Consider the following 27,442-nt stretch of genomic DNA (forward strand, 5'->3'; position numbering starts at 1 on the left):
TGTAATTTGATTTTCTTTTACGTAGTTATTTTCACTCCTAGCGTAATGTTTAAAAATGAGATGTCATATTCATATTTTGAAAAATAAAAATCATAGTTATTTGGATGATTACCTTCAGAATGTTAAACTACATGAGATGCACCAAAACACAGTGCTGGGTCATATATTTCCATTCAGAGAGGACACCTTAATTTGGGGGGGAAAGATGTGGAGAAGAAGAGAAAGAAGGGAGTTGCTTCCTTGTAAAATAATGAAATAATCAAATAAGCAAGATTTGCCTCTCTCCACAAAGAGCCCCTCATATCAAGTACACAGCTTACATTTTTTCCCCTGCAATATTGCTCATCTGTGGTGTTTTATCATTACATTCCCTTCACATACTGCTCTTCACTTTTAGATTAATCTGCCAAAATGAGATGCTAAGGATTTGCATACAGATTTGACTACACAAAAATAGATCTGGAATTAATAACAGTCTCTATATGTTTTAATTTCTTCTAGACTGGAGTACCCTTGCCTCCAGCAGTATTCCTGGCTTTGAAAGTCATCAAGCTGATTTGTCTGCTCTTAGGTTATGATGCCACATGCTGCTACACTGTCCCCTGCAATCAAAGTGCTCGCAGAGATAGATTCCATGCCTTCCCCTAACAAGTATATTTTATAGATTGGCAGTTTTGATCTCCCCTCCCCAGGGGGATAATCTGCATCTTAACAGGTTTCTATAGATACATCTGTCATTAAATATGCCATCTTATATCTGCATCAATTTTCAAACTCAAGTTCCTCCTAACTTTGAAGTGCTACAGCAAAAGTTTAAAATTTTCTGCCAAAATTCAAATTTAACAAGTCTGTAATGTCCTCTTGAACTAATTTTAAAACAATTCCAGGCAGCTGGGAAAGGGCAAAAGAGCAGCAATATGTCTCTTAAAAAACGGGAAAAGGAAAAGAAAAAAGTTTAAATGGTACTAAAAATAACACATATTTTCCCAGAAAAAAAGGTATCATTCCAAGATCATTTCTTAAACTTCTCTGCAGTGATTTCTATCAGGACAGAAGGGGAATGGCAGGGAGGCATTGTAACAAAATGTAAAAAGAAGTATTTAAAAATACAAACCATGCTATTAGATTTGATGTCAAACAATAGCAGCTAAAGGGGTAGTAACCCATCAGTTACAGAAAGAGGATAAAATGTCTGGCTGGGTAAGTGACAGAAAATTTACAGTTTGGTCAGCACTTGCTGGGGTTTACGAACAGTGATGATTGCACCACTTCGACATGAGCAGCTTGCTTTGAGGACTAGAGTTTCTGGGAGGCAAGGAGCTCCCTCAAGACAAGCCTGTGTCTTTCTTGCTTGTACAGACACGAGAAGACACTCCTGAAAAGCCCAGCATCCAACCCCTGGGCTTACAACGTTTTTACGCTACCAGTCACTGTTTCGCACTGCCTCCTTGCAGGCTGTAAGCCTTGCTTTTTAAGCCCTCCAGGACCCCTATTTCCCAACTCACGGGTGCCCCTCTACATGGGGAAGTTGCTGGAGGATTCCAAGACCCACCTTGTCCAGCTCTTCCCTACAGATGGAAAATATTTTGGGTTGTTACAATCCCCTAAACAGTTCCACAAAGTGCACTGAAAAACACCTTCAGTAAAGACACTTCCAAAAAGAGAAGGGTGGGAGGCAGTAGATTCAACAGCATTTTCCCAATCAAAAATTTATAATCCGTATTTATAACATGTCCTAGTAAGACCCCTGTATGACTTATAAAATCTAATCCAATACAAATGCCCCAGAAAATCTCACAACTCTTTCCAAAGTCCCCAAGTGCTAGGCTGCACGCACGAATCCCAGTTCACCGGGAGACGTGTAAAACTACATGTTGGCAAAGAGCTCCCGGGTGTATTGCTTCCAGCAAACCCAGGGAATATATAGAAACTCATGACATGCACCCCAAGGTGCTCTGCTATTTTAAAATAGAAATCTCTTCTCTCTTATGCGTCTGTGTGCTAAACACAAGACAATCCTTCCTCAACATGCAAGCCTACTGCCTTGTACTTCAGCCAGCCCAGAAAGGACAGCTGAGCTGCAGCATGTTCTTCCACCCTAACAAGTCCCCTGGAAGACACCACCAGCAGCTCTAATTAACACTGTTCCATCCCGGATGCTGTCTAGCTGCAAACAAGAGGGCCACAAGCCCTAGTTCGTTTGCACTTTGGTTTTGGTTTGTGGGTTTTTTTAAATCATTAAAGCCTGATGTTTACATTCAATCCAAGTAGAATCAATGGCATCAAACCTATAACACCCATGCTTGAAAGGTGTGAGATCCCTTACCTTTATTAAAATATAATAATAAATAATAATAATAATACACTGTTCCATATACAAACTAAGTCTGGACCACTGAGGCAATTTTTATGTACTTGCTGGTCTCCTGTTTCTGCTAATTTCTGTGCCAGCCACACTGCAAAACTTGATTGGGTTAGATACCATAAATTCCTATTTATTCCAGATCTATTTTTCATAAAATAATTTTAAAGGCATTTACTGACAAAAAAAAATTTCTTCTCCTCACAACTGCATACTGATAATAAGGCAATACTTTTCAACCCAAACCACCTGCAAACTCAGAATAATTCTCCATGATACAGGTTCTCGATCGTTTCCTTGGACAAAATCTCCATTAAGGAAAAAATAAGAATAAAAAAAGAACCTTGAATTTTGAAGAGAAAGCTGTTAAATACAAAGCAACTGTATGGGGTTGGCTTGTTTACCCCAAGTTGAGTTTCCATGTGCATGTCAAGATCTGATTTTAGCTGACACAGGTGAGGTCAGCAACTCAGACCTCTGGGAAACAACAGCACAATACCTCGCTTTAGAGAAGACTTTTCATGTGCTAATCTCTTGAGCACTTGAGGCAGAGGGGAAGCCTCCTAATCCCCAGCTGCAGGTGCAGCAACGGCCCAGAACTGAACTGCCTTGGTAGAGGTTCCCTGCCCTCTCTGTCCCCAGGGGCACTACACCTGTAAGGGAGGAGGAAGGTTAAGGTGCAGAGAAAAGCAGGTGTCCAGATTTGCATGTGCAGGGCAACAGGCATAGGTCAAGTTCTCAGTCTTATGGAAAATGTTTCCCTGCTCTCATAAGGAATGATTGTTTGTAATGTTGAATTCCAAAGGGTCTGGTGCATCTTGTTTCTCTTTCACTCAAATACTTCACTTTTCAAGCATGTGGCATGCAATTCATTTGTGAAATGGGTCATGGTGTCAGATGTTAACTGGGGCCTGTGAGATTCATTTTTCTACAAAATTTCCAAACCATCTGCCCAATGCTGTACTGTCAATACAGAGAACTTATTTTAATGAGTTCTCATCTATTTTTTAAGATAATAAAATAAAATGAGAGCTGTGAAAAAATAAAAAAAAAATGAGAAAAAATAATGACACAAACATAAAAATATGTTCTACAATATATGGAGCTCAGAAAACTCGACAGCTGAACCCACTTGTGCTGACCAGAGGGTCCGACTAGTTCCAGAGTGCAGAAGGCTCCCTCTGAGCCTTCTGGCAGGTTAAAAACTTCAAAGAGGTGGTGGCATCTTAAGAGTCCCTCTGTCACCTGAAACACCAGCCATCTATCTCCTATTGCCAGTGTGAGCTTATACTTGTACAGCATTTTGTTTAGCACATTTCCTTTCCCTGCTGCCTTCGCCATGATTTTATGCTCTATTCCATCTCATATTTGTCCCAAAGGAGCAGCAAAGTAAAGCTGAAAATTAATCCAAATAATAATAATAGAAACCCCTTAAGTCCAGGCAGCTTTTGATTAGCAAAGCCTTTGGAAGACAAGGGGCTGTAGCAGAGGCACTGATGCTTTGACTATAGAGTAAGTACACAGTCAGTGTTTGGGTCATGTTTTGATTACTATCTTCACAAATACAAAGGCTAGAAACTTGTATTATCCCAATTTAATTTGTCCACTTACTGAAAAATTGGGCACATTTTCATGGTTACCTTGCCAGCTGGTAGTAGCACTGACTTTGACAGCTCTAGCTGATGACACTTATTTCCCAGAAAAAGCAGCAGGAATACAGTTCAGAAACATCCCTAACTCAGACTAAAATTTTTAATTACTTCATTTTAGGCCACATACTTCAAAATTAGGTTCCCTCCTGCATTACTGATGACTTTATGCTAACACCTTACATTTGATGATGAACGGTGGATTTTTTTCAGCAGTGACTACCGATAGTTTTGGAACAACAAAACATCTCTCTCTACTATTCCCCTGCCCCTGAATATACATGTAGAGTGAGCTACGTTCTGGCCCTAAGCAATTAATTAATAATAGAAAGTTAGCTACACATTGCATCTCCATCTATTTTTATTTTTAAAATAACTCTATTCAATATACAGAAACTAGTTTTCAATCTGAGTACATAATTCAGATCGATACCCTACTGAAGTATTGCATAGTACGCTGTCATACCTCATAATAACCTGTCAGAATCCAGCACCTCAAAACTGCTAGGCATTTTCTCAAAAAATATATAAAATACAAAAAAAAAAAAAAGCCCAAAACATTGCTCCTTACTGTGACTTTACAACAGAAATTACGTTGGTAGCATTTTCAAATATAAATGGAACAATACTGATGAAGTATTTTTTGTTGTTTTGCCCAGTTTTGAAGAGTTTATCTAATAGGCTTCCACTTACCTCTGCCCCTGATTCTACAGCTGTATTAGAAGCATATCCATGAAAACAATATCACACTGTTTCATAAAATAAATGCAGATAGTATTTAAATACACAGGCAGGCAGGCATTTCACTTCTGTAACTAAGCACATTAATTGAAATTTTCCCTTTCCTAGCATATCTGGAAAGATTAGTCCCACATTTGACTTAAAAATCCCTACCAAAGACTTCCTTGGCTTGGGTTTTTTTTTGTTGTTGTTTGTTTGGTTGATTGGTTTGTTTTGTTTGTTTTTTTGGGGGGTTTTTTTGGTTGGTTTTTTTTCAGAAAAATATGAAATTAAGAAAACATAAATATTACTTTTTTCGTGTACTGGAGCGAGGGCCACACACTAGTGGATGTCTCTAATGCTTTTCAATGATTTCATAGTAAAATGCTTAACAATTTCCTAAAAAGCCCTGTTTTTCATAGAGACTGAAAAATGTAAAACACAGGAGGGAAAAAAAAATAATATCGAGACACAGCAGTAGTAGCATCCATGTATTTGAACTGCCCATCACATACACACATCCCCCTCCACAGATAAAATAGGTAAGGTAGTGAATAAACAGGGTAATGCTCTGAACTGGTACCCAGCTGGTACCATAAAGCAGAAACCCTCTTTCTCTCTGTATGTGGGTCTCAAAGCCCACCGAGTGCATACTTCAGGGTTAGCACACAGCACAAACTCTACAAGACTCCTTCAATGCCAGTTTCTGAAGAATGTGACTCAAAGCATCTGCCAGCGATCTTGGCAATTTTCTATGTTCCATCATGCTTTTAATTTCAAAGTCATCATTCATTGTTTTAGCATATATGTATAAAAATAGATACCCATCCTGCTACCTCCCCCACCAATGCTTGGGAATCCATCCCCATAAGGCACTTACTTATTCCACATGGGCAGAAAGGTACATCTGTAAGTTGCTCCGCTAACTTAAAAGACATACTTTCAGAAGCACAGCGAAGGCCTAAGTAGCTAACTTAATCTTTTGTTCATATACCATTTTTTCACCAGAGGCATCCCAGACCATATTAAAATCCCCAGAGGGTATCTACAGTGAAGATGTCAATCACTGAACATTTTCCTCAAGGACTAGCCCCATTTACTCATTAACTTCCTTGATAAATATTACAACTTTATCACCTTCCATGACACACTTCTTAGTAAAATGTGGATGTTTTTCTGTCAAATCTTCTGTAGACAGCATTGACTTTATTCCAAAATAACCAATACCAGAAAAGTCACTATAAAGACTGACGACACAATGTCCTCAACTCCCATCAACATGCACATGTAAATTAAAAAGTATATCAGACTGCGTTGCAAGTGATATGTTAGTTTAAGATTACAAGGCCTTTCATCTACCTGTTCCATAAAGCTATGATTACACCTAGGCAGTCCTGTGCACTCATTATGGCCAGTCAGAGCCCTACATGATTTCTAATAAAGGTCATCTTGGCCTGTTACAACATCCTGAAGAGCAGGTGGGAGCAATTAATAGATCTGCCTTCAAGCCCTGGATTGACACAAGCCAACAAGGACTTAATTCTCCATTTCATAAGCAGGAATAAATGCAGTGGTACCAGACCATACTGCAGAAACTGGGTCTTGGTTTTTTGTTGTTTAGGAAGCACCCAGAATTTGTCATCGGAAATTTGTCCAAAAGTGCATTACCATTCCGATTCACTGTGAGGTATGAATGGCGACTGGAGGTAGCTCATATGATATACACAGCTTTGAAACACAGAGAGATATTTACCAGACAAAAAATATTGTATAGGTACGTTATGCTCCTATACTTCTAATCTAAGACTTGATTGTATGCTTCTAGGTTTAAATTCTTTGAAATATCCATCTCCTAAGACAAAAGTTGTTAAGACATATAAACTAAAGATTTATTACTTTCATTCAAGACAGTATTTTGGTAGTTTGTTAGTACCTCAAACCGTGTGAAACATTTTCTACCTGATATCCAAAGAAGACCATCCACCACATATCCTGCATGGCATGAGAGCGATCGATCAAAGGACTGTACAAAGGTCCACTTGTTCTTCTTGGGGCAATAGCGTTCCACTGTAGGTAACACTTGACGCAATTCATTTCTGCCCCCTACGGCATAGAGGTATTCATCCACTGCTCCCAGCACGAAGTGTTCCCGACAGTTCTTCATTGGAGCTATCTCAGCCCAAGAGTTAGTGCGGGGGTCATATCGACAGGCAGTTCTCACTGCACAAGTGCGCCCGGTAGAGTGCTCTGCCTCTCCACCAGCTACAAAAAGAAAGTCTCCCATGACAGCAACACAGTGGTGGCTTCTCCCTACAGGCATAGGCGCTAGCTCGCTCCAGTTTGCGATCCCTGCGATATGAACGTTCTCTTGATCTACCGGATTGAAGTACCGCAATTCCTTCACTTTGCAGATTTCACGTTTTTTCCCACCAATTATGTAAAGAGTGTCTGACTGGAAGCGTGGTTTTGTCCTTCTGGTTTGCCAAACTGGCTGTGCATAGACGCTCTGGTGGTAAGCCAAGGCCTCATTAATAAGTGCTGTTGCAGTTTCACTAGCTTGCACAAGAGGATGAGAAAGAGCTACAGTGTGCAGTGTATCCACATCCATAAGGCCAAAGCGGACATACTGGAGAAGTTCATCCATGTACTGGTAGCGGCAGTTATGTTCCAGCCACCTCACAGCCAGCTAAAAGTGGGGGGAGTGGGGTGGGGAGGGAGGAAAGGAGAAACAAGACACCAATTACTTGTGTACAATTCTTGTTAAAATTTGGTCTTTTGAAAACTGCTTGCATTCCAGGAGCAGCTATACACTTGCCTCAGTAGTAATATTTATCAATATAAAAAGCAATTATGAAAGCATATGAGTCAGCATAAAAGCCACCTACTAAAACTCTACCTATAATGTACATAAGAGCATTGTATTGTACCACTCCCCCTAAATAATTTCCTAAGCATTGCTGGATTGCAATACTGCTACGCAATACTCTCACTGTGCAAACCGTTAGCGATGTAGGAGACCGCATTATCCCAGAATCAAGCAGCTGAAGCAATACTATAAATGCAGGGCCTATGGGATCACTGGAGACCATGGGTATATTAGAAAGAAAAGTAGGATTATGGTTAGATGATTAGAAAGAAAAGCTCTTTCTCCCCCCATCTTTCATTCTGTTTATGACAAAATATTGAAGGAATGTAACAAAATACATATTGAATCCTTCAGTATTCTTGTTCCTTCTCCATTTATTTCATTCATAAAGTGGAGAGAAGTGTAAAGGGACCAGAAATTAAGCCGGAGAAGAGGCTCTGCTGGTTTGGGACTGACAGAAAGCAGCAGCAAGGAAGACTCTGAAACTGTCCAGGAATTGTACCAGAGATCAACAGCCAAGATTAAACACAACCTTTAAATTACATACAGAATCCAACCAGGTCTAAAAAGAGGCTTGGAAGGGCCTAAACCATTTCAAGGACTGTAGTATAAGATATTCTTTAAAATCTCCAGTGATTAAGACAGCCAATCTTTCCTCAGGAAAACCATTTCCATGCTCAATTATCCTCTCAGAGAGATTTTCCTTTCACCTATGCAGGAGCTCTAAACCTTTCAACTCATTGCCCCATTTTCCACCTGTGGGTTTATATTCCAGAGCTCTGGAACTCCCAGAGCAACCCTTTGAAATTCATCCATCCTACAGAATGAGCAACAGTTTACTACTTTCCTTTTCTCCTCTGCCTTCGATGCATTTTAACGTGTGTTGCAGTTTCCTCTTCACTGAATCGAAAAGTCTCTCAGTCCGTCTTGGGTCACATTTTCTACACCTCTGGTGTGTGGCTCACAGTTCTCTGTTATTGAAAGGAAATGCTCCTCTTTCTTAATGATTGCTTCTGAAAACTGGATATAATCTTCCTCTTAAGGCTGTAGTAGTAGCAAATAGGAAGGATCTCTTTGTAACAATCTATGCCATTCTTGTTTGTACATCACGAGACTGTCACTGCGCTACAACATCACTGATTCATGTTTAAGCTTATGGCTGAGTACTATACCCACTTCTTTTTTCTGCAGAACCTCCACAAAGTGCCGTGCTTTCTCTGTCATTACTGAACTCTACTATTCACTTCAGGCCACTGCTCCAATCTGTCAAGATCATTCTCAATCCTAATTATATTTTCGAAAGTGCTTGAAGACCATTCCCCCTTTCTGATTGTACAAAAACATAAACCCCATATTATTCTTTCATCCAAGTTATTAACAAAGACATTGACTAGTTCTGGATGAGGACAGACTCCTCTACTTGATATTTCATTTCATTCTGACAAAGAACTCATGGAGCAGAAGTTTGTAACTAGGTGTGCAATAATAACAGTTTCAGCTAAAACTGCCGCGTACTGCTCATGGAAATGTCACATGAAGGAGCTGAAAACAAAGGCTCCTGTTACTCATGGCTTTCATATACACAGAAGTATATAAAATTTATTGCTGCTTCTGTATTCTGTCCAAGAGGGAAGATGACAAAACAAAATCACCTTCTCATTAAGATTAATTTGAAACACTTTCTCCACCGTGCTATTCAACCACTGTTGAACAAAGAATCAATGAAGGGCATCAAAAATTGCAACAGTGGTCCAGTCAGTTAAATGCTGTATTGAGTTTCAAAATATGCATCAGCTACATGTATTCAGAATGGTTACTAAAAATGGCTTTAATTAAATATATTTGAAAGTGTTTATGGACTAGAAATCATTGAGCATTATATCCACATGTTCTAAATCCACCAACTCTGTCAGGTGTCACCTACTGAGTAGTTTTAGGCAACTCCCTACTTCATGTCTTAGGCCATGTGAATCATTCCTCAAAGCCTTCAGAGGCACTTAGCTCTCCTCATTGACTAGACACTTGAAACTGAAGTCAAATTTAGGCCATCTTCATCATGATGAACATACCAAATGCATTCATGCCAACTGAATGACATATGGGTTGCTGTATTAAAAGAGAAGAACTCACAAAACGTGCTTAAAAATTTATCTGTCATCACTTGCATCCAACAGATTTGTTTCTTTTGCTTATAGTTCATGCCCTCACTCACATAAAAAATGGCATCGTGGAGGTATCACCTGTGCCATAACAACAGACACTACAAGACTCTTAAAAGACATGCACTAACATAAACCAGGTCTTCGTAACCACAAGGCTTTTAAAGGAAGTTTAACATTAATGCCTCCTAAGATCTTAGAACTTCATCCTTCCTCTTTCCTCTATCATCCTTCCTCCCTCCCCCCAATAAATACTATATAAATACACAAGCAACACTACATAAATTCATACCATTCAAAGACACAGTATCTGCATTCATCTGTGCATATGGGACGCATGGCAATCTGCAGCAGAAGGGATGGGCATCCCCATTACAATACATTTTCTCCACTGCATGAAGTTTGGCAAAAACAACTTGGTTCATGCTGAGTTAGGTCAGTACTGAGACTATTCCTGGAGCTGTAAAAAAAGGTTTCACTTAAACCAATATTGCTTAACATTTCTCTAAAATCGCAGAATTTCTGATCCACAGCAGCAGTGGTGCAGTGATACAAAGATTCTGCTGGCACTCACAGGAGATGTACAATCTAGTCCTGGTCTTGAACCAAGAAATTTCTCCACCCTTTCCTACACTATTTCATCCCTGTTCATCTGTCCTGCATCTTTATTTATGATAACTTTTTTACCTTTCCAAATTAAATATATTGCAATTTCATTAGGATCCTATACATTCTGCACCTAAAGGTATCTTTGGTCTACACTACCTTCTGACAAGCAACTGCAACAGCAACAGGGAGGGTAAGGTAAATCCCAGGCTGTCGTTTGTGCAGGTTGCTGCTCTTACCAGACTCCACATCTGAGGTCACTTTGCAGTGGAGTACTGCATTTTACTACATTCATTTAGAAAGCAGGGCTAAGAACCCTGCACATCACTATGACCTGGATGGTCTGTAGGCACCTGATAAACAGCAGAGAAACTCTACTGGGTCTTTGGGAGGCAACAAAGGTCTGGGAATCACAACGGGTACAGAAGCTCCTGTCCAAATCAACTCATGCTACTCTTTAACATATTTTTGGCTACAGTATTCCATGTGACCCACACCTTACCTGCGGCACTCCAAGGCAGAGAAAAAGCCGTAAGAGCTAAAAGCTGTAATGTTTTTATCTCCTTGTCTTGCTATTGATAACAATGACTGCTACTCAATTTTAAATACCATAAATTAATTTTGGGACAATTCTTTAAAATAACTGCCAGGAATTTAAGCTACAAATGTAGATATTTCTATGTATATTCATAGAATACAGGACCTAAATTGTGACACAAGGCTACGGAACAGGTCATATGGTTTAGGTCACTCACAAACTCAGCCTTAAGACTACCACACTTGTTATGCAGCACACATTGTTATGGTGGTCTCTAGCAGAACCTAGTGTCTCACACTATGTAGGCATGGAAGAAAGTAGAATTATCGCTGTGGGTGAACAGATATTCTAGTCACTGGATGGTCTGGCAGCTATTGGAAAGCTGGAGAAGTTCAGAAGAATGAAAATTAAGTTCCCAAACAAGTTTTTTGCTTTTAGTAGAAATAGTTACTGATGGACTGTAATACAATTCTACATTTCCTTCAGTGTAGAGGTGGCAAATAAAACTCTCATGAACATATGGCAGAAGTGCCATCCATAGAATTGTATCAGCAAGCACCTGTATATTTATCAATACAAGTTCTACCACCTTTACTCAGTTTTTGTTTAATTCAGACTCAGAAACTTGGTGCCTACAAAGAAACTCCAAAATTCACCCCATCTATACACTAATTAGAGTGACTAATTTTTAGCCTCTTTGGCAGCAGTGACTAGCAACTATAATCAGTATTAGCAAAATAAACTCAAAGTCATTATACACTTTATGACACCGAAAGGAAAGACATTCAGACCTCTGCAAGGAGATACCAATAGCACTTGACATTACAACTGTGTTTAAAACGCAAACAAGTAAGCAAGGCGGGGGGTGGGGGGTGAAGACAGAGACACCATACACAATTTTGAGGTTTAAAATATTTGTATTGCTGCTAAATAATTAAAAAAATAAGTAAAGACTCCTACTCCTAGTGCCATTATAGGCAAATTCTGTTTAAACTGCTAGAAGCTTCTTTTCTATTAATTTTAATGTATGAATATGTGAGAAAAGGAAGCTAAAGCCTAGTGCCTATATCAACTTTAATAAATAATATATTTTGCCATATTCATCTTCTAAACTAAGTAAATGACAAAAGTAGACCCTCAGAAGGACAGGATTTTCAAACCAGATTAATTCCCTTATTCTAAAACCTTAACCCAAAGGATTTTTCTTCTCCAAGGTTACACTACTTGATTTAGCAATGGAGTACCTTCTCAAAACAGAAGAAAACAGACGGAAAAATGTAACATGTCACAGTTGGAGCATACATCGAAGCAGATCTGTATATTGGATTGTGATTTCACTGCATTTCCAGCAGCTGCTTCTGCTTCCAGCATGGTGCTTCAACAGTCCAATTCACACAGCCTCAGAGTGCGGTCCTTCCCTCCCTGCCGTTAATGGTGTATGTGCCACACACATACCACAGCCGCAGAGGACACAGAGGCAGTGGAGGTTAAAGCTGAATTAAGAGTTTCCCTCCTGCAGCAGGCAACCCTGCAATAAATAGTTACCTGGTCTTTTGGGCTGCCAGCTATCCCAGGAAGCGAGAGAGCCCGGCGCGCCTGTGCCTTGCCTGTTCAGCATCCCCCCGCGGCCCTTTGCACGCCACTGTGCTGGGAAACATGCCAGACCTTCACTTGACATCACAGTAAGTTTTCTAACCGGAAAAGCCAAGCTACTTTATGAGTGAAAAGAGCTTGAGACGCTCATTAGACCCAGGTTCACTTAGAAACTACTTTAAGTCACAAAGTCAGTGTAAGGGAAAGTTTATGTCCGCTGCTCTGGAAGGGAAAATGCGCCTCCAAGCCTGGGCTGTGTGGGAGGCAGGGCCAAGGGAACTCCATTAAAGTCATCTTGGTGTGCTCTTTAGTTGATGTATTCATGTTGTAGCTGTGTGGACTGCAAAGGAATTAGGCTAATTTATACCATCTAATGTCTCTAATAACTGAGATGAAGCCAAAAAGTGACAGTAGTGGAAAAAAATGAGGGTTTTGAAGTTGGTTTTGGTTGTTTTGTTGGGATTTTTTTTTTTTTTTTTGGCGGGGGGGGGGGGGGGGGCAAAAAACAAATAAAAGGAAACAAATTCTATACAGTTTCAAAACAATGAATTCACACTGTCTTATTAAAACAAATGGAAATCTTAAATACAATAACAGAGTGAGCATTCTCATTTTAGGAGAAAGGACGATTTTAAATATGGGAACAAAAGTGGAGAGGGAAGTATTTACCTGGACTGAGATCAGATATATTCAACACAAATTATCCAATTTCTGCATGACAATCTGATGATGATATATACCTGGGAAAGAGAAAGAACCACAAACCTCTTCTTTCAACACAAATCTCATCTGAACAGTCTTTCTGTTGCTTAACATAAGCAAAAAATTTTCAGTCAGAAAAAAAATCAAATTAATACCTTTGTATCATTAGCATATTGGGCAGTGCTATAGATCTGCTCCTATTGATCAATAACCAGAAAGAGTCACAAAAGCAACACAGTTACTACAGCAATCACTCTAAGACACCAAGGTAACTTCAAAAAGCAAAACTTACACTTTACTAGTTCAGTGTTTGAGAACACTAAGAACATATATTTTGGCTTTAGACTTGCACATGATTTGGCCTTTCATTGGATTTTATCTAACTCAGCAAGCCCCAGGTGTTCCAGACTGGAACCTCTTCCCTCAAAGCCACTGTCTATCTCACTTGGCTATTGTCAGCACCACCATGGCTCTTCAAATCTCAAGTCTAGGAGCGGAATCTATGGATAAACCAGGACATTTACTACAGCTCTGAAACAAAGTCCACTGAAGGCTATGGAGAAACTTCCACCTTTTTTCAATGAACAGGGATTTCCAAAGGGCCTGAATTTGGACCTTTAAAGGGTCTTTGTCCTCTCTCTCCAGAGACTATAAAGGACAAAACCGAGAGGGTTTAGGATATTCATTTAACCATTTTAAGTAAAGTCACCTAAATTGGTCTGCACCACCCATTTGAGAATAAAAACATATGGGTGAAGAATTGTTGCTGGGAAAAAACCCAAAACACACATAACACAATTTTTCAAAGCCATGAGTTACACAGGAATATTTTCAGAAGATAGTCGTAACCACACAGCACAGCCTCCAGACTCTCTTTGCAATTCTATCAATCAGGTACTACCTTACAGCTGTGGGCAGCATTGAAAATGAGTGGCTCAAGCCTAAATGCAGGACAGCCTTAAAGACAGAAATCTTTTTCTTTTTATTTTGAATTTAAAACATGCATAAAAATAAGACTGTAAGGAGCTGCATGTAGAACAATCAAAATTATGAGGTATTTGCATTTCTTTTGCACCTTAAGCCAAACAACTACAAGATTATGCATAGGATTCTCTCAGTCTGAACACAGTAAATATTAATAATCTCTGAATCAGCAGTCAAATGCCTTTTGCCCCTGAACTCTGAAGAGAGACTTTCCAACTCAAAAAGTTGTAGTACAGTGACTGAGACCATATTTACAAGGCATCAAGCTGAGGCATATACGTGTAGCCTGTGAAAATAAGGCTGTGCCATCCCCCCACCCTCTTTACACAGGGACATTTTAAAATTACCTGTTTGTCAGTTTTACAAATGTGTGTCTACGTCAGCAGCCCCCTGTGTGGCGCTGCGTTAGCAAGAAGGCATGCTTTCATTTGCACGTTCTGATTTTACAATCAGAATTAAAACATTTGCTCTGTTCAGGGTGAATTGGTAAACAGGGATTTTAAATTTTTTTTTTTTTTTTTTTTTTTTATAATGTGAAAAATGAAAGAAAAATGTTCCTCTAGATGTATTATGCCTTTGGGCTCCATTTGAGGGAAGGCAAAAAAGACAGAGAAAGCTACTGTGAAGGTCACAGAGTGAAAGAACTTCCTCAGGGCACAGAATAAATTAAATCCCAAGGAAAAAATAAAATGTGATTTCCAGAGTGTGAGGCACAAACTCAAAATGACAATGATTGACAGCCAAACTATATCCGTGCAATATCGAAGACTGCACGTTCTCATTTACCTCAGTGTAGCCAGCAAGCGCCCATTAAACATCCGTCTGATGCCCAAATTAACCTTCTTGGCAAACTGAAAGAGGCACAAACTATCATAATCAACCTTTCATTATCACAGCAGCCTCTAGTTAAAGGGTCAGAATAATTGTGCCATCAGAGCCCTGATTGTTTTCAATCAACAGACGACTGGAGTGACAGCTCAGTGATGGAGTAGTTTGATGAAACCGCACCAGGCCTAATCAGAGCAGATGAAAGGAAGGCATGATTGGTGCAAATGAACAGTCGTGCCTCTCTTTTTCATTTACAATCTGAAATTACTCTTAAATTTACAGGGTTTTTTCTCCCTTATGAGTACCTCTGAAAGAATGTTTGACTTATTATGAGTTCTGACAGTGCAGAGTTATAAAACACAGGTAGGGTTTTCAGCCCAGGCTTTAAGTGGGTATTCAGCATAATTTTAACAAATTCACTCTTGAAAAGCACAAAATGACTAAAGACTTCCAGTGACCTAACCTTTCAGTGCCGTTTGATTAGCAGAACAATTTATCATGGCTCACATTCTTCATGATAAGAGAAGATTAAAAAAATGGGCAAGGATGTCTTGCAAATGTTTTCTTTTAGCCAATATATTTATTGTGTTATTGCTCTCCTGCTCTCTCTCACACACACATGCATACAAAAGAAAAAAACATTAAAGAACACTGCATTAATAACCCTTTCCCTCTTAGAATAAATAATAGAATCCAAGCAAGGGACTGTTTGGAGATGAAACCAGAGACCAATTATAATGCCACTGACAGCATCAATATTTAGCTTTCTGGTGGGTTGGGTTGTTCAGTCCCATACTCTAAAGGATGGGAAATTAATCGATCCCAGTAGGTGTTTCTTACCTTATTCATAGGCACAGAATCAGAGTGCCTCACAAGTTAATATTAAGAAGAAAAAAAAAAAAAAAAAAAGAAAAAAAAATGGAGACTGCTTAGACAAAATTTGGAAAGAATGAAAGATTCAAGTTTCTTGTACTGCCTCAGCTGCAGTTCACTTCCCCTGACAGCTTCGTCCAGCTCCAGCCAGTGGCTTCCCAGCCTCACAATGGCGCTCTAAGCAAGGTGCGCTAAACCAAAGGACGTCTTTGTACCTCTGAAGGAAGTGTTTCAAGTGACGAGTGGTAAATCTGTGATCTTGGTCATCATAAGGTGTTCTCTAGTTTGTCAAGCATCAAAAAATGCACATCAGTGTTCAAGTCAGCACACCAAAACAAAAATAACAGCTTAGAAGCAAAATTTAATATTTACCTGAAGGGGGAGCGGATAGGGAAGATTGATCCAAACACCAAAGGCTTTCAAAAAAATTTTTCCTGTACCTTTTCCTCACACTACAGAATGGAAGTTTTAATTCCTTGAAAGTTTGGGGCTGTAAGCAGAACATTAATCTAAATGGAGAACACGTAAATTCCCTCAGCTGAAGAAGCTGTGCGCAGGCTTGCACATCCTTGCTGACACAGAGGATACCATTTTCACTTCTTCCTGTTTAATTTACTGAAGTCTACCGTTGATGTAAGTTGGTTGAAAGGACCAGACTCTCTGACGCTTTTTCTTTGTATAGGGAGGAAAGTCTTACTACCCTCAGGTAGCATGAAGCCTCCAAGCCTCCAATTAAGGAAGATCTATTAGCTTTAAGTCCAATATAAAAGAAGCATAACAAAAGTTGCCCAGTCTGCCAGTGATTTGGCAAGTACTTCCCTCCAGTGCTTCCACCCAGTTAACAGCTGAGTTTCACTGTTCCTCCTGTTTCAAATATTACAACACCCAACCTTTTCCAAGTATAAAGACACCGTTCAAATTGTATACATATGGATTTAGTCAACTCTTGGGAATCACCCCAAACCATTCCTAATGTGCCAATGAAGAAAGGAAGTAAAAGTTTAGGAAGATGCCGCCTTGTGCTTTGTCGGATGGAGCACAAAGAAGTCTCAGGAGCAAACATGCTACTCTCTACACAGCTAGCAAAGTCTTACATTCACATTTCCCCACCACAAGAATCACACCACATATTCAAAGATGCTGTCATTCTGCTATTCGTCCCCAACTCCTACCCAGCCATTCCCACACCAGTGCTAGACTCCTGCTTCAGCTCTGTCACTGGCTTTGTGTGAGAGGGGGACCCTGAAGTGCATTCCCAAACTGGAGTGTGAGAGCACAGCTGGCAGGAAAGACAAAATATGTGTCTCTGCAGACCCAGCCATAATCACTGCCACCCAGTCACAGACCCACAGCTTCCCAGATGGACAGAGTCTGGAGGACTGAGGGATCGGACAGTAGGCTCAGGCAATAGCAAGGGAAGCCAAATATACATGAGTTATGAGTTGAGGAAACACATGGCCCAAAAGGAAGACTGAAGAACCCCAAGGTTTATTAGATTTGGAAAGTGAAAGCACTTGTTGGTGTATGTCCCTCTGACTTCTCAGTCTCTGCGAGAGCTGTGGATCTGGCTAGAGTACTCTTCGGGAAGCTCTTGATGGGCTAAACAAGAAGTGCTAGGGGTTCTGCTGGTTGAGATCTACGTGATGTCAAGCTGACAACCTTCAACCTTCGGACCATCAGCCCTGCAGTCTGTAGCCACTTTCCAAGAGGCAGAAGTTTGATTTTGATCTTTCAGCACTGAATAACACGCACAAGCAGAGTTGTTGGCTAAAGTCTGTCTAGCAGTATGAATAATGCGTTTCATGACATTATACTTCTGCTTAAAGTAGAAGTAGATAATGCAGCTGTATTAATAGCAAACGTTTATCAAAATTAATGACATTAAAATGAATCACAGTGTATTAAAAATACTTCTTATTTTTTCTTAAGCATTGATCTATCTTCTTAAAACATTTAAGCTGTAAGGTATCAATCACCAGTTGCCCAATTTCCTCACAAGGCCGCTAGAAAAAAAAATATTGTCCTGCACAGTCTTCAAAAAGTATAAGGGAGACATATTTCTTAGTCATAATTAAACAGCTCAGTAGCAATTTTAACAGTTGTATTTCCATCTCAGAAATTTTTAATAAATGTTACTGCACAACACCCTTGTGAGGAAGGGAGGAATTCTCCTTCCCAAAGACAAACACTCCACCAAGAAAATACAGTTCCATTCTCAGTCCAGTGCTTTACCACAAGCTTCCTTCCTGCCTGGTGCTACATAATAATACTGGCCTTCCCAAAAGGGACATTATTTTATCAAAAATGTTGTAAGAGAGACAGCATTAGCTTCATTTTTTATGTATGTTTCTTACGAAACAGGGAATAAAATGTCTAGTTTTATAACAAGTTAAGAATAGAATGTATGTGTTTCAAAACTGTATTCACGTCTTTTACACATTTCATCCAATGCATTTATTTTACCATTTCCTATATTGACTGGAAATAAGACTAGACAGAAGCCTACCTAGAAAACATTGACTAACCTCAAAAAAAATATTCCAGCTTTTTAGACTTGCAATAAAATAACTATGATAAAAAATCAGCTTTACAAAAGGCTAGCTGAGTTAAATGAATATATGACATTATATATTCATAATTTTATATAGCATATATAATATATATAATAAGGCATCATATTAAAAGCCAAGAGTTGCTATAATGGAAAAACTAAACTTTTCATCTACTCAAGCTCAACGTGAAGTAAGGTAGGGACAGAAGGTAAACTCTCAGCTGTTGTAAATTATCACAGCTCATGGAAGCTTGCCATTTTACACCTTCTGGGGAATCTGAACTTCAAAATTATATAGCACTTTCCTTCCAAGTATCTCAAAGCAATTTATAAGCAGTAAAACTCGGGCTTCTCTGAGCGAAGTGTACATTTCAACCGTTTTCCTAACATGGGAACTAAGAGAAGGAAAAATTAAGTGATATGGCAGAAGACAGCTGACATATAATCAAAATCTTCTGTCCCCTCAAGCTGTCCACAACTGAGTCTCTTTACTCCACTACCAAAATCTCCTGTGGAGATATTTGTGCTCCATGCCACTGAGCAAAACCTGGTGAGATGCAGGTATCTGAAACTGAGGAAAAAACAGATCACTAAATATCATCTGATGAAAGTATCTGAGGCATTTTTGCAGCTGAAGAGTACATCTCACAGAGGCAAGAAATCACTGCATTTTTTCTTAACCGTCTTGAGGCAGCAAAGACAAAACTATCCCAGTGTGCTTCAAGAGAAGCGTGTTCTTGTGCGATCAAGTCCTCAAACTAGCCTTGTTTCCTTTACAGTCTTTTAGACCTTCTCTACAAAGGCAGATCTACAAATGTGCTTCTTGAACCAAACCCATTCTTCTGCCGTGATGGAACGAACAAACAAGACCCAGTGCAACTCCTAGCAACGACACTCCATATGTACAATTGTGCGCTTAAAACCTGTACGAGCTAGCGTGCAGTCCCTATTGCAACAGACTTTACAGCCATCCCCCTACTGACACACACTCTATTTTGCTGTGCACTGCAATGACTGTCACACCTGGGAGTGTACACAAATAAAACAAATGAGCTGGGACTGATCACACTGGAAAGGCTTTACTTACTCCTGCAATCAAAGTAAATTTTGTTTTAACAAGATTATCAGAGTGTGGAGGGTGAAAATCCATTCAGAGCAAGCAAAGCCCAAAATATGGCACCTGGCGATAGAACCTTGCTTTTCTCCTTTCAAAAAGGTCCAGCCACAGAAAGTTAGAAACAACAAGCAAGCCCCTCCACCACAAACATTCCTAAAATGTAGCTTCATAGGTTACTAAAACTTACAGAGCTAACAGATCTGCATCTCTAAAAACCGGATTAAATGGCAAGAAGCTCTGAGGTAACGACTTCTTGCCATCCATTTTCTAACTCATCACAAAAATACTCAAGTTTGGACCCTCAATCATTTGTTGTGATGGTAAAATCAACATTGCTAGATGCTTCACCTCTGTCTGATAAGTTTTTCTGAAGTTGCAATGAACAGAAGCTTATCTCTTCATAAACACAGCTGTCTAACTAGGCCCTTAACTGTGATTTGATTTCAGTTTAAGGAGATCACAGTTTACAATAGGATTTCTCTTCTCAGAGTGAGAACAGAGCACATGGGAGGAAGACCAAGAGGATCTCCCCAGCAGCCATCACTTCAAAATCTAGAATTTGTCATTTTTATTTTTAGAGGAAACATTCAGGCTGACATCAAACACACTGAAACTTTGCAGAGCTGCATTCAGCATTAAAATTAGTTGCCGTTATGTAATTATAAGTGGAAATTACAATCTTCCAATGTCTGATACACTGTTTTTATTGCTATTCCTCTCTTGTTATTTTTCCCCCTGAAATATATTTTAGAAGTATAGTGGATGTCTATGGAGACAGGCAACTACAAGCTTTCATCAGTAAAAATTGTTAGAAAATGAAATAGGCACAAAATCGACAAAATTCTTAAGAATGCAATTCAGCTCTGTGAAAATTAGTCTAAATGATTCTTGAATGTAGAAAAATTCCTATTCCTTTCTTCCTTATTGTTAGGGTATAATTTTCTATGGATTTAATAGGCAAATCCAACAAATCACATAAAATGTGTCATCTTCTATAATAATCTTGACAATAGCTATACAGGACTTGTATGTCATTAATATCTTAGGTCACACACAAAAATGTACATCAAAATACATATTCTCCTTGGTTGGTTTATATATATGTATGCTCTCAACATGCCATGATACTACAAAATCGCCAAGGTCAATTTTTCCAAGTGAAATCACCAGGTGGTTTTATTATTTTTTTAAACGAGTGCTATCAGCAGCACCTTCATAAGAACTTTGTTTCTGGTTTGTTCTGCTTTAGTATCTTAATGAACCAACTAAACCCTCTGACAAGAACAGTGTCAGCTTACCATTCAAAACTATCAAAATAGACAAAAGCTATCTGAGCGTCCCCTACTTTCTCCCAGTCACTTCACCCCTGCAGTCATCAAATGTTAGCCACTGAAGTCCACATTATGCATTAGTAAACCTGATTCAACTCTGAAGCACTGCTGGAACCTCATTTTAACACAGACGACCCCACTAATACTAACTGTGGGAACATTTAGGCCTTTTCCTGTCAGTAGGCAATTCACTTCTCCTTTCTCAAATCCCAGGAAGACTCAGAAGCCAGCATGACAACAACAAAGCCACATATGTATTGTAAGAGTTGGTATGTCTTTTGACTGATTTTTCACAAAGGGATATTTTTCTCCCATTGCTTTTTTAAATACAAAAAACCCCAAGCAAGTACACTAGCAGAAGCTCACTTGGCTTTTTTGAGAACAGCTTCCCTTTTAATAAAATCACATCTTCTTAATGATGTCAATTCTATTGACTTTGATTTAATCTCCACATGATGGGCTTCAGATTAATGCCAAACTCATTATTTTTAAGTTATGAGCTAATTTTTCAAAATCAACTAATTGTTGTAAGAATGTTATTTCTTTTAAATAGTGACTTAAACACAGCCACATTTGTAAACACATTTCAGATCCCAAATGTACCTCATGAATTGGCAATGTCAGAGCTTCCCTACTACAAGATTAAAACAAACATAAATTTATTATTTAAACTGACTAAATCACATCTGAATCTAACTGAAACAACTGCAATTGCTAAAAGGTGAGCCTTATAAAACTCAGATATGGTTTCACATGAACATAGGCTCCACCCTAAAGGAAAGTTTAGTTTGAAAGCTTTTCAGCACAGATTCTCACTTCAGAAACTGCGATCTTTCGATCTGCCATTACGACCCCACATAGACCTCTGCCTTGGAAGCCACTTCACAGTGAGGCTTAAGATCTTTTTGGACAAACGTATTTGTCGTAATTTCTTCCATTTCTCCCTGGCATGAGGGAGTCCAAGGTGATCAAAGGAGTAGAACGGCCCTTTGTCATAAGGCAATGAAAGCCCCAGCTCTGCAACTCACTCGCACATCTGGAAGCTGCCAAAGGGTATCCCTGGAGGAGTAAGCAAGGTTGTGCGGTAGTGCTACTGCTTATCCATCTCCTTTCCTCCTCACCCTCCTGGCGCCACTAGTGTCCTGGTCCTGGGGCCAGAGCGACAGCAAGGGACAACAGCTAGCCAGGCCTCAGCAGTCACGCCAAAGTGACCCACTTAATAGCAGGTCTAGACATACGAGCGCAAATTTACTTCAACCAATTTTACACACTTAGTTTAGGTACTTAACTCCAAAACTAGATTCTAGCTACCTTAACGTATTGATGACAAATTGTATGGTTTTAGACAACCTGGAATTCAATTTCGTTTCTCCATCTTCTTTGGCACCATAGTTACAAATAGAAGTAATGCTTCTACCAGCTCCCAAAGGAAAACTTGTTCAAATACAGAGTTGGGAATTCTCAAAAGAACTTTTCATCTTCTATCATTTTCCACAAGCTTGAATCCAACAGAAACAGTGTTAAACAGCTTTACTGGGAGTAGAGATTGCTACCATCTGTATCTCTGAATGGAAGACATTAACCGAGAGAGTAACAAGAGACTGCCTCATTTGATCATCCATGGTATCTGTGGGTTTTAGATTATGAATGTTGTTCTCTTTAATGTAAAAATGAAAATAAGGTGTATTTCCTACCACACCTGGCTTTCATAACAGCCTGAGCAACTGTCTTTTATGTAACCATATACCTGCTCATTAATAAATTATACTTCAGTTAATCTCCGACAGATCAGTGCCACAAAGAGCATAACAGTCTATAACAAACACAAAACCCACTATAACAGATTAATTCAAATGCAGAATGCAGTATCACAAGAGCAGTCTTGCTGTGTGCACACTTTGCTGTCCTTTTTTGGTTTTCTAAATAACACCCATCCACTGCTTAGCTGAAGAAGTGACCGAAATTCAAGAGCTGTGGGCACAACAGCCTTCCTAAATACTGGTGTGATGTTCTGTGCACTTCTGAAGTTAAGCTGGGATAAATAAGGTGAGGCAATATTACTGTAGGACACCAAGGCAAAAGTAATGTTCTCCAGTAATTCTCTATTGCTCACAGCAACAGCAGCAAAATAATCAAGTTTTCCAATTGGAACTGACATACATTAAAACCAGTAAAATAAGAAGAATACACAGTTGCTCCCCATATAAACCTAGTTTTAATACACAAAACCCCTTTCTATGCTTCTATACTTGATAAATAACAGTAACAAGATTAGCTAACATTCAAGAAGTAACAGGCAGAAACTTTCAAAAATTCAGAAGAAAAACATATATCAAGTTCGCAAAACTTTACAGTAAATGACAAGATTAAGAGGCCATAAGATTTAAGCTAAAGCAGACAAAGAGGGAAGGTGCTTCATTAAGAGGAGAGAGTGCCAACAGGGGTAATATTCATTTCCAGTGTAAGCCAAAATGCCATTACTACTACAAATGATGCAGAAATTGTATCAGGAAAAACGTGCATGACCTGAGCATATCGGCAGAGCAGAGTGTGAGATTCAGCTGCCTCCATCCACTGTAGCCCGGCACAAACCCTGCCTAGTCTGTAGCTCCAGTGGACACTGATCTTCTTGCAGATTCTGCGTGACAACTGCCAGCTTGGCCTATATATAATGGATACCCTACCAAAAATGCTGCGTGTGCCTATGCTTATAAAAATTAACCCTACAAAATAGTCTAGAGAGACCATAAGTAGTACTACCATTGCACACAGTCAATTCAGGTGAGATACCTGTGATAATGAGCATTAGCCTTAGGAAAAGGAAACCTACATGCTGTCACATTTTATGTTTTCACACTGTTTTTATTTGAGGGTAACCATGTAATCTTGCTTGCAGCTAGTTATGATACACAGTGCAACCATCACCAATCTAGCACAGTGGATACTGAGTTTCAAGGGTGGCACTTTGGTGCTTTTAGGTAGACTACTCGTGAAAAGAGTACTAAAAAGAGGGTGAGAACTCAACAAGACACACATGGACCACATGCTAATTTTCACATACAGCCTCACCAATTCACCTCAGCCTTGATAAGCAAACTCCTTTTTTCTCTTGATAAGGGGCTGACAGCCACATTTTAGTGTGGTGGTTTTCTACTTAAGGCAAATACTCACTAGGGACAAGCATTAGACCACCAGGCATGATTTCATTTATTGCCCAAGAGAGCACTTAAGCTTATTTCTTGAACAGTGAAAGGCTAATATACTGTTTAAACACAGCGTTGATTACTGAGATGCTTTTCTTCACTTACTGCTTTATGTCATTACTTACTTTGCAGTAAAACTTAAGTTCACTTTTAGCAAGGCACTTGGACCGCATTTCATCAAAACATATATATACATCCCTGAGAAACATTCATTTTGCTCTCTCCATATTAAAAATTACCTGCAGAATCAAAAGGCTGAAAAAAAATTAAATAAAATCAAGTACTGCGCTGAAGGAATGGCAATCTTGTGCTGGAACATGACAACCCACTGTGGAAACCGCTGTTCTGCATAGGAAAGTTGTCTTTGGGCCTGTCTTCAGCAGACAACTGCTCCATCATAACAGCCTGTTACAATTCATACGCTGCAGAATTTCCTACAGTACTGAACTCTGTGGGATTTCTCTGGACAATACTTTTGGCCATGCACAAATGCCACCAGGAGATTCAAAAATGGAGCTCAAGTATAAGAAAAGGCCATTGAAAAAAGGGTACTTTACTCTCCCTTAGAAAAGGATAACAGGACTGTAATTAACAAAACTGGATTTATATATTCATTGTTTTTATAAAATAGATAATTAACAACTCATATTGACCTGTAACACTGTAGTCTTCCTGTCTTCTATTTTTCTATTTATTCAAGCAAAGACCCTTCTCTAATACAGAGATCAAAGATTGATTTGGCACATCACATCCACAATAACAAACGGAATAACTAGTGCTATGCTTTCATATGTGGAAAATATACTTTACGAACACAAGTTCACAAGTTGCACACAAAGAAGTTAATATGGCTGGAATGTCTTGGAAGCCTAGACGTGGAAAAGACTCAACACTGTTGAATGCTTTCTAGCTGAATCAGCTACTTATGCAGTTTTATCTAGCAGTTTTTACTAGATAGCTTGCTTATTAGTTGATTACCAAGAAACTGAGTTGCATGGCAAAATAATAAAAAAAAAAAAAAAACACAACAAGAAAAAACTCCTAATCTTAAGTTCGGAAGTACTGGCAAATACTAAAATTGATCTATTTGTAATGTTAGCTGTTTAAAAAATATATATCCTCTAACAACCTACTTAACCAGTAGCACAGAAGTAAAAAACTAATCTATACTGATCTCATGTTAGGATTTTTTTGCCAAGTGTGATTTGCGATTTCACCTGGATCAAGTACAGTATTTAATACAGTATGACTTGACCAATGTACTGCTGGAAGACAGAACGATCCAGTAGATACTTCTATCTGTAACTATTAGTATGATCCTTGAAATATGAATATTTAAGCTTCATGACACTGAATTTTTTAGTAACAAACATGGTAAGGCATAACTATATTTCAACTAAGGCTAACATCAGTTTTTAACTTAAATATTCAGCTTGTTTTCTACTTGCTAAGGTTCCAACAAGAAGCCCTCTACTGCTAGATTTCTCTGAGAATACGTTCTGTCTTACAGGGTTGGTTACCTTTTCAATTATCAAGGGAAAGAATTCATCTGCTTCCTTAAAGTAGAGCCAATGAGCCTTTCAAGTAATGGCCAATTATGAAAAGATTCACTTTTCACTTCGTGATAAACTAGACATTTATGTCCTCATCATGACCATTTCCTGTGAATAAGTGTGTGCTGCACAGCCCATGACGAAGAGGAAAAATACTAAACAAGTTCCTTTTTTTTCCTCCAACTTCTTCAGGGTTCTTCCTTGATATTCTTCAGGTTTTTATTTAATCCTTTCTTCCATGCCACTGCTTTAAGTTTATTTACGTTTTAATGCAGCCGATAAAGCACAAATTTCATATATACAAAAGAATGTTTCGTAATCTCACATGCTAGTAAAATGTAAAAGCTCAATATGAAAACAAGTCCTACGTCAACTAATAATCATTGTGACTGTCTTAGTCTAGCTAAAAAAAAAAAACCCTAATGATGAAGGCTAATAAATTGTTCCGATTTCACAGGCTATGAAGGTTTACTGGTAGGATTTATTTTGTTTATTTGTTTTAAAAGAAATACATCATTATATTTCTTGTCCATTGTCTTTGCTAAACATAAGACACCTACATCAAACCAAAGAGTTTCAAAAGATTTCAAGAACTAAAAAAAGAAATTAACTACTTAATTTGTCCACTTTACCCTGGTCTGGAAGTCACATTTTTCTCCCTGAAGAGATCAACAGGAATGAACATAGTACTCTACATTAATCCATGTCCTTGTATACTGCCATTAATATTACTGTTTAACTTTCTCAAACTTGTTTTTTCAAGGCTATATTTCACCATATTCATACAAACTGGGCAATTGTGAATCGGTAGTCAAACAAAAATCCAAGATGTGCCAGATACAAGCTGCAGTCACTTCAGTTTAAATCACTTCCAAGAATCAGCATACGCATATTGATGTGTTAAAATAATTGCCTTAATATTTATGTGCATTAGGATCAAATCACCAAGTGGACATTAGTAATTTAAACTACTGGAAATAACCGTACTCTGCAGACAGTGGCACCCTTTCCAGAGATCATCTGAGGGAAGCTTAAATTTTGTGCTTAGGACTTCATGGGAGCCCTACTACTAAAGGTGCTTCGCAGACACAATGAATTCATCTTGCCGTAACACACACGCACGTGTGTATGCAGGAAGCCACACTAGTCACAGGTAAGACAGACAAATCCAACGGTAGCATCCCCACATCAGCTTTTCTATTATCTGCCCCACTTTGTGCCAATTTCCTCCAGCTTCCCCAACACCTCTTGCTTTGCTGTTCTTCCTTAAGACATGGGATGGGGATTTGTCAAAGTCAATGAGCACTTTATTACAGTGAGAGTGCTCAGTAATGAACAATTCAGCAATTTAATGAGATTCTGTAGATCTGTCTCCAGCCTGTCCATCAAGTTTCACTTCTATAAAGCACCCTGACACTAATCCTCTGGCATACCCAATCTTCACCCTGGGCTGAATATTAGATTCTTCCATGCTATATTGCATTACCACTATAACCTTAGCAAAAATGATGAACTTAACTACACTTGAGGCAATATAGCTGGTCTGATTTGATTTTCTTCTATTGGGTTGACTACGAGGGAATTATTTATTTACTAAGATAAAGCAAAAATCCAGTTTCTTATTACCTTCTGAATGCCTAAATTGGTAAATATTTATGTGTCTTTTAATTCATTCTGGGGACCTGGAATATTTATAAATATATATTTATTCCTGGTTGTACAGACTGAATTAAAGAGACACATGCATGTGTTGCCTGCAGCGGAAAAACTAGTTTTAAAAAAAATTCTTCGGAACAGTATTAGTAAC

At 38.8% G+C, this 27,442-nt stretch overlaps 1 protein-coding gene across 5 annotated transcripts in view; it reads right to left on the reverse strand.

The window, feature by feature from the left end:
- KLHL32 (kelch like family member 32) overlaps positions 1-27,442 on the reverse strand; it is a 129,363-nt gene that overhangs the window by 10,055 nt on the left and 91,866 nt on the right. For all 5 annotated transcript variants that reach the window (XM_055714698.1, XM_055714699.1, XM_055714696.1 and 2 more), the window contains one exon: positions 6,691-7,417. In XM_055714698.1, coding sequence (XP_055570673.1) covers positions 6,691-7,417 — 727 coding nt within the window. The remainder of the gene's footprint in view (positions 1-6,690; positions 7,418-27,442) is intronic.

Source organism: Falco cherrug, chromosome 6, assembly GCF_023634085.1.
Source record: "Falco cherrug isolate bFalChe1 chromosome 6, bFalChe1.pri, whole genome shotgun sequence".
Taxonomy (NCBI): Eukaryota; Metazoa; Chordata; class Aves; order Falconiformes; family Falconidae; genus Falco; species Falco cherrug.